The sequence below is a fragment of the Etheostoma spectabile genome, chromosome 16 (assembly GCF_008692095.1).
Source record: "Etheostoma spectabile isolate EspeVRDwgs_2016 chromosome 16, UIUC_Espe_1.0, whole genome shotgun sequence".
Lineage (NCBI taxonomy): Eukaryota > Metazoa > Chordata > Actinopteri > Perciformes > Percidae > Etheostoma > Etheostoma spectabile.
The window spans coordinates 13,024,307-13,032,416 of NC_045748.1; the positions used below are offsets into that span (position 1 = coordinate 13,024,307).

Sequence of the window (8,110 nt, forward strand, 5' to 3'; positions counted from 1 at the left end):
CAAAAACAATTGACAAGCAGTGAACCTTTAGGGGCCTCTGTGGGTCCGCCAGTTAGTTTGGTATTTTTAGTTTAAATAAATAAATTGAAATCATAACGTTAGATATTGTATAAGTTAAACAAGTTGGTAGGCCTAATCCAGCCTTGTGAGGTCTAGTGAAATAGTGCTACTCAACATTATTATTGAAACAACGACCTGGCTGACTGTATGTAATACATACACAATTGTAATTACTTTTCAGTAAAAGTAATGTTCAATAGAATACTGGCTGAACCCTAACATGTGAAAGCATGGACAAACTAGTTTAAGTGGGGCCCACTTGTTGATAGGCTACAACAAAATCTCATCATGGGTGAGATTATCAGAACCAGCTTGGAGAATCAAACAAAACCGTGCATTTTAAATTGCATGCCTTTCTTCACGATTTGTCTCAGGAGCAGTTCGCTTTTCCCGCTCTGCCTGTCTCCTCTGGAAATTGTGGACTCCATGCAAGAATTGTAGGCGTGAAACTTTCCCTCAACTTTTCCTCCCACCCACGGCCAATAACAGGGCTGGCTGTAATGTATGGACTACTCTGATTTGCCCGAGTCTCCTGTCCGCGGAGTGAGTGACAGCCCTGGGGGAAAGACTTTTGTGTTGCTCCGTTGGACTTGAAGGGGTTCTACGTGACGACTGGAAGAGTGGGCAGCAGTTCTGAACGGAGGCGCGGTGGTGCAGGACAGTTCAGAAAAGCAGAGAGGAGAGGAGCTGTGCGGGAGAGACGGCTGCCCATCCGTCAACTAGCTGGAGGAACGCACACTAACAAATCCTTATGGCTGCTTGAGAAATAACGATACACCCCCTCTCCCCTTTTTTTTCTCTTTCTCTGGGACTTTTTGCTTTTTTAGTATTGTCCTGACCAGAAGTTGTTGCAAGTCTAATTAGTTGCTCCAAGTTGAAAAGTGAATCCACTTGCCGTGGACGTCTCTGGCGGTCATGGATACCCATATAAGATGGAAAGTTAAACGGAGGATAAGGGACGCCCAAATCACTTTAGCGGTGATTCTGCTTTTTGTCACATCGCAAGCAAGTTCAGGTAAGATGCGGCTGTGAGATTTGTGGATGGAGTTTGGAGCTACGCTGCGCTGAAAAAAAAGTTTGGGTTACTGTGGATTACTGTGATGTCCGCCCCTCTTCCTAAACTCATCTTTGTGCCTTTATTGGTGCCTTAATGTATTCAGCTTGGTCTGTCCGAAACTATGGGAGTTGTCAAAGTATCAAAAGTTTCTGAGAGAACTCGTTTTCTTTTGAGAAAGACTCATTTGCAACTGGCGACTTATTTTTTCTGAGGTACTGGTCTAATTTGAAGTTGTGCAAAAGTTTTCTACTGCAAAAACACCCAATAGCTGAAAAATAAAGATGTAATGCCTGAATAATCCTAATGGCTTCTTGGGGCAAAGTGTACATGCATTAGATTAAATGATAGTGTACAGTATGTCCCTGACTTACAAACAAAATGTATTCTTCAGATGCCACTTTAAGGTTTTAAATTCGTGTTTTGCATTTTGCAGACTTATTATTAAGTTGTAACCTAATAGCAAACTGTCTGTGGTGCAGCTCAAGGAAGTTTTAAAATGGCTTTTTTCCCCCCCTTTAGCTTAAAAAAAATAAAAACTGATGACAGGGATGAGCATACTTTTCATAAGAAGGAGGGGCTCATCTGAAGTGGTAGGGTGGAGCCGCCTTAAGGACTGACATCAGTTTTTAAAGCACAGGGCCCATTGCTAAGCCTCAAAACCCCATATCTCCACATAATTCTTGGTAACAATTATATAACTCAAGAGTGTGAAAATATGAATGTAAAAGTGTGGCATTTCACTCAAACATCAGTTAAACCCAGTCTGCAAATAGACTGGTAGGAAGAGGACTTTTTCTTTGTTTTTAAATTTATCATTAGACACTTTTGAGTGTCACTGTGTCCCATGGGTGTTCAGAGGTCACGCAGCGCTGTGGTAGTGGGGTCTGGTCTACGTGTATTATTAGCACCTTAAGACTGCCTGGCATGGTTGGTGGTCTGCTGTCTGCTGTGAGGCTCTGACACAGGACTTTAAGGTGAACAGGTGGCTTCTTCTGTCTGCTTCATGGACAGTGAGAACGTGTCCAAGATTATGCTGATGCTATGAATGTGATGTAGTGCCTCACCTAGTCAGATGACAACTATATTAATGAATTACTGCAACCTGTTTATTTTCATGTTGCCTATAAACACCGGTTGTTAATGGAACACAGCATAGGTCAAGATACAACGGCTGGATCCAGATATGGGTCATTTTTGATGACAGAGGAGGAGTTGGACTTGAGTTGATGTGAGAGAAATTGGGACTGATTCCATTTTGATGCTGCAAGCTGGATTTAATCAGCTCCTAATACCGAGGGAGAGAAACCAGGTCTATTGTAAGTGATCCTAAAGGGGTTGTACAATTCCTGAAACTTGACACTTGACACATGCCAAATGGGAAATAATGGACAACTAGCAACATGTCAACTACATGCAAGTTTAATGTAAACTAGTTATCTTGTTCTTGAAGTTTAAGATTTTCACTTTTTGCTCATTGAAGTTCAGTTAAGCATTAAGTACTGTATAGTATTGGATTAAACTCAGTTTTTGTTTTAATATAAATTTGAATTCACACTAATGTGGAACAATGGTAAAATATCACGTTTGCATGTATCTGTCCCATATATGTATACAGACTGTAGTTGCAGACAATTAGCCAGTTTGTAAGCAGTTAAAGATCTCTTGATCCAAAAAACATGACCTCTTAGCCTCAGGGAGGACCTGGATATGCATTCATCGGAAAGCTTGCAGAGGCCTGTCCAGACACACCAGCATTGGTTTGCTATACACTCTATACAGGTATAGCTGAAGTATTTATATATTTATATTTTTACATTCAACTGAAATTAAAAGGAAAGAGATTGGAAGACCACAATAAGACTGAACACACAGATTATAGAGTTTATGTTACAACCTGGCATTATGTTAATGTTTGACACCTGTTTCATTTAATCCAGTAACTAGTTCCACAATGGATTTCATCTCCCAGATCTGCTATAAATTCAGACTTCAAATCTCTTATGAAATAATTAAAATCATTTATAACTATTTTTTTTTTAAATCTACATTAAGTTAGTCATTTAGCTTAATAGCACTAAAAAGCTATGCAAACCCTACCTGTAGCCATTAAAATGTATTAATTAGTTTTAATTTACAAAGCTGCATTCATTTTGGTGATTTATTTTTCACCACCTGGAGGCAGCAGATCAAGCTGGAAACAACACTGACAATCACTTTATTAAGTTCAATGTGTTAGCAAACAGTTGCCTTTGTATACATCCAGCAGACACAAAGCAACAATAGCATTGATTTGAAGTTGTATGTCTGACTGGCACAAGTCAGTCAATAAGTTTAATATTCACTTTCCTTCAATCTCTGTTTGGTCTCAACTCTCTGGGTCTTTAGCTTGCGCCACAGTGCTAACTGGCTAACTTGTTGCTAACTTTGTCTATGCTGTTTGGTGCTGGGGAGGTAGGGTACAGTTGGTTTACCTGGTGCTTTTTTTTTTTTACTGAAAACAGCTGTCTGCTGCTGCTTGAAACCAGATGGATAAAAACAGTGACAGTGAACAAAAACAATAAAGTTGTGGGCTGTAAGATAGATGCAGAAAGATGCTAAATGCTCTAAGCTGAGGCAAACTGTAGAGCTGAATGACAATGTTCCTGATGTTTGTCATGTGAGGAAATCCTTTCACATTGCACCCAGTCATTTAAAATAAAATTTAAAATGTGTGTAGCTCTATTGCACAGGTTTGCTAAAAAAGATAAGTCTGCAGTTGAATTAGCTTGTTAGCCTGTTAAACAGTTAGCTGGCTAAAACGAGATGAATAAGCATTTTAGGTACTGACAAACCTAACACTATGGATATAAAATATAGAAATATGACTCTATGTTGGCAGTATATTCTCAAAGTGTACGAACTTAAAAACAATTTGGACTGAAATGTTTGAAGTTATAGGCAACCTTAGGTCATAGAGGATAAACACAGCGAATGTAAGTCAAGCTCTATTAGAGAGACTTTAAACCTATGTGAAAAGTGGTAATAACAGAAGGCCTATGAGCCATGGAGGTTAAGAATGAGCAGAGGGGGTCAGAGTTCAAAGGTGAAGGTTAGGACTTCCACTGCTGTCAGGTTTACAGTTTCAAAGCCTGAAGAAAGAATTCTTGCTATTGAAGCTCCGCTGCTCCTTGTTTCACTAAGAGCCTCTGTCTCTTGGAGGTCAAATATTGTGTAATAATATATTTGTGTTAAATGATTTTTAAGAATAGAATCTGTGCATCAATTTACAGTTTTCAGACTCTGTACAGAGCAGAAAAGTGATTAAGGTAATGAAGATGTTTTGTCTTGTTTCTAACTAGTTTATGTTTTCACATGACTGAATAATTACATCCATTCAAATGTAATATACACCCTGGCCTTCTTGTGTGGGACCTCTGTTGTTTTGCAGTTTTATGACCAGCATACCTGCTGTACTGTAGACCAAATCTACCTTCTTTTTCAAATGGTTTTCTTTGGGTTTCTGCTGAGTTGCTTTTTCTACTTAGTTTCCTCAGTCAATGGACTCTTGTCTCAGAAAGTTAGTTTTGACTCTTTTCACAGTGGTTTGTTATCATTAATTAACTAAAGGTTTTTGGTCTGTAACAAACATTCACACCAGAACCTACTTGTGCAGAGTACTTTAGTCATCAAAAAATCCTGAAATAACATTCTTTGAATAACTTGTGCAAATGAAAACAAGGATGGATTTTGGCCAAGGGTACTGATGCTAATATACGACAGTATTGAAAGGATGTGCTAAGGAATAAGCCAATATGGTCATGATTCAAGAATTATGCTATATATTAGGAGCTGGCATTTGTTTTATCCTTATATTTTAAAGGGATAAACAGAAGAAGGTCTTGCTCTTTCACTGAGCGCCTTTACATCTGGATTCGATAAGTTCCATTGTGCTGTCTGTTAAGCCCTCCAAAACCCCAGAAAAAATGTGTTCCAGATGTTTTCTTCCCATTCTTGGTGGAACAGGGGACCACAAAAAAAATATACTGTTGCATTTTTCAAGAAAATACACTATTCTGTGCTGGTTTAACAGAAAATTCCTAATCACATAACATCTGCAACCTTATAACTGAGTTTGTAAAAAGGATAGCAGTGTGCCAGGTTTGCACATACACATCCATGGTCATCAAAGGTTCTGTTTTGTTTAAGCCTAACTTTATGACAGGGTTAAAGGTTGAATACAGCTGGTCTACAGCTGTTTGTCATTTACAGTCTCTTTATATTTGGACATCTTCTCATCTAAAGGAATTCATATGGATAAGTAAATCTTGCCTTTTTGTCTCTGTGTATTAAGTTCTTTATGAGGCCAATTAGAGAAGTGCACAGAGTTGATTGAATCCACGGAAAATGTAATAAATTGCATAAATTCCAGTGTGCTTTATTTGTAAATTTTAAGGGATGATCACATATGAAACAAAAGATACAGTTGTACCTTCACATCTGGATTCCATAAATTCCCCTATGCAAAAAGATACAATTATGTGCTTTTTTCCCATTAAGAACAGTTGGTTTTGTTGAGATCTGTCAAAATCAAACTTCAAGGGGAAAGGGAAACACAGATTAGCCTTTTGAGTTTTCTCACCAAGCTACATGGCAGACATTGAGATCACTCGTTCCGTCAGTAATCATCTCTCTGGCACACATATAACTGTAATTCTTCCCTGGGCTTTCAGTAGGATGTTTCCTACTCACCTGTAAGTGGCAATCCTGAGGTCATGTCCTACTCAATCAGATAAGTGGCAGTGAGAAAAAGTGGCTTCTTGTGTGTGCCTATTGCCATGGTGCTGAGGAAGGAATCTGAGTTAGTTGGACTCTGGAGAAAAACAGTGACCCTGCAATTGCATGTGGCAGTCCAGATTGTAAATGCAGGCTTTGTGAATTCAGCCTCTGTAAATCAGCTCTAAAGCCTGATAACAACATGGGAGATAAAGCAAAATATGCATGGCAAGTTTCTGACCCTATGTCAGAGTTAAGGAGAACCTTTGTGCAGCACAAATAGTGCATTATTTGCCACAGTATAGTCTATTCCTTTCCAGATGAATTAAGGGTCAAATAATTGTTACTGCTCAATGGTCTACTGTACTTATGACACAGTGGGCTTGAGTTGAAGCCAGATACAGAAGTTTTTTTTCTTTAGGTGTTGCTTGCCCAAAGCAAGTATCTGCTAGAAAAAAACCCAGGCAAAGATAGATAATTTGTTCTTTACTCCCTGGCAGACACAAAAGGAACCAAATGGAGGCAGTGGTGTTTTGACAATGTCAACATGAACACATCAGTGATGTAAAAGTTGGATTTGCTACCTCATGATGCAACTCCCACAAGTGCATTTCATTTTTAACTAGGGGTGAGAAAAATAATTAATTCTTAGATGTATCGTGATTCTCTCTAGAACGATTTGAGGCTTGATTCATTTAATAATCAAATTTTTTTTTTTAATTTGTTGATTTTTATTTAAAAGTTACTGTCTTCAGACATGTACAAATCAGAAAACAGAGTGACTGACAGAGGATGGTGTAATGGACAACAACTTAGAGTTAAGGCAAGAGTGGAGAAAAAGGAAAAAATAAAAATATTTTGTATATATACACATGATCTAATAAGACATACTGTACAGAAAATATTTAAGCAAAACACATATAGGCTGTTATCTACTTTATCACATAACATCTGACCACCTCATGTTTCATGTTGTAAGAAGCCAATTGTCCACCTTTAAACATGACTGAGCCTCTGACATGGAGGATTACTGTGAGAGAAGGGGACTTTCACAAGCATGTTTAAGGCTTAAGCATGGAGTGATGATACAATAAAAACCCCATTAGACAAAACATTTCATTAAAACTAAAAAATATGTGTCAAAATCTAAGTTGTGTCTAGCTGCTTTGTCTAGGAAGTGATTAGCAAACTGAGTAGCAAACTCAGATTTATTTGTATGTTTTTTTAAATCATGCATGGAAATGTACATACAAAATTGGTGCATTGAGATGCATCAATGATCGGTTTAGAATCGAATTATCGGCCTCTGAATCAGAATTGAATCATATCTAAATAAAAATAAAGGTCACTCATAAAGTGAGGTCCGAATCAATTCCCACCCCTATTTTCAACAATATGCTTTGTTGCGGCGTAGTTCATGGCAGAGTGAAAAGTTAAGTCTGGTCCAGGCTCACACACCGAGTATTCACTTCAGCTGGGAAACAGTGCTTTTCTGTGTAATGGGGTATTATATTTGAGCATGGAAAGCAATGTGTGACTCATCCTTTCCAATCCCATTCCCCCTTCCCCAGCCCGAGCTTAGCCACAGCTAGGGCAGTAGGAATACAGAGTGTAAGCATTTCTTTCCTACTAGGGGAGATGCAATGCTGGTCACTACAGAAACTTCTCTGTCATCAGCTGTATTCTATTTTACTTTATTAGGTGATGAAATGAGTCGGAATGGAAAGGCAAAATTAAATCAAGACTCCAAGTTTCTGCGTATTCAGCAGTATTTTGCAATTATGCCTTGGGCTTCATTAATTTGGTTTTGTTGTTACAAGGGACCAAGCTAGAGATTGACCGCAGTTTGCGCTGAAGCAAGAGCTGAAAGAAATGTGTTCAAAAAAAGATTAAGCAAAAAGAAGTGTTTTGGGCACACAAAAAAACTGTGATATTGGCTACATCTCTAAAAGTTCAACAATGATTGTGTTAACCGTGTATGTAGCCTAACCGAAGCTAGGCTTGCACGATTAATCTTTATAAAATTGCAATCTTGATTCACCTGTTCACGATTTAATTTTTAAATAACTTTGATTTTTAACTTTGTTTTTAATGACTTCGTTCTCATTTAATTATACGAGCCGACTGCATCACAATCGCTACTACTTTTATCTGTGAGTTTTAAAAAGACTGTATAAAATAGGTTTTAAAGCGCTCCCAAGCGCTGCAATGCTCCCTTCTCTTCATTGAAGCCTCTATGTT

General features: G+C 38.2%; 1 protein-coding gene across 1 annotated transcript in view; it reads left to right on the forward strand.

The window, feature by feature from the left end:
• Nucleotides 1–637: 637 nt before the first annotated feature.
• Nucleotides 638–8,110, forward strand: part of col5a1 (procollagen, type V, alpha 1) — an 86,921-nt gene continuing 79,448 nt past the window's right edge. Inside the window, exon 1 of the mRNA XM_032540336.1 lies at nt 638–1,075. Within this exon, the coding sequence (XP_032396227.1) occupies nt 976–1,075 (100 nt within the window). The 5' untranslated portion in view covers nt 638–975. The remainder of the gene's footprint in view (nt 1,076–8,110) is intronic.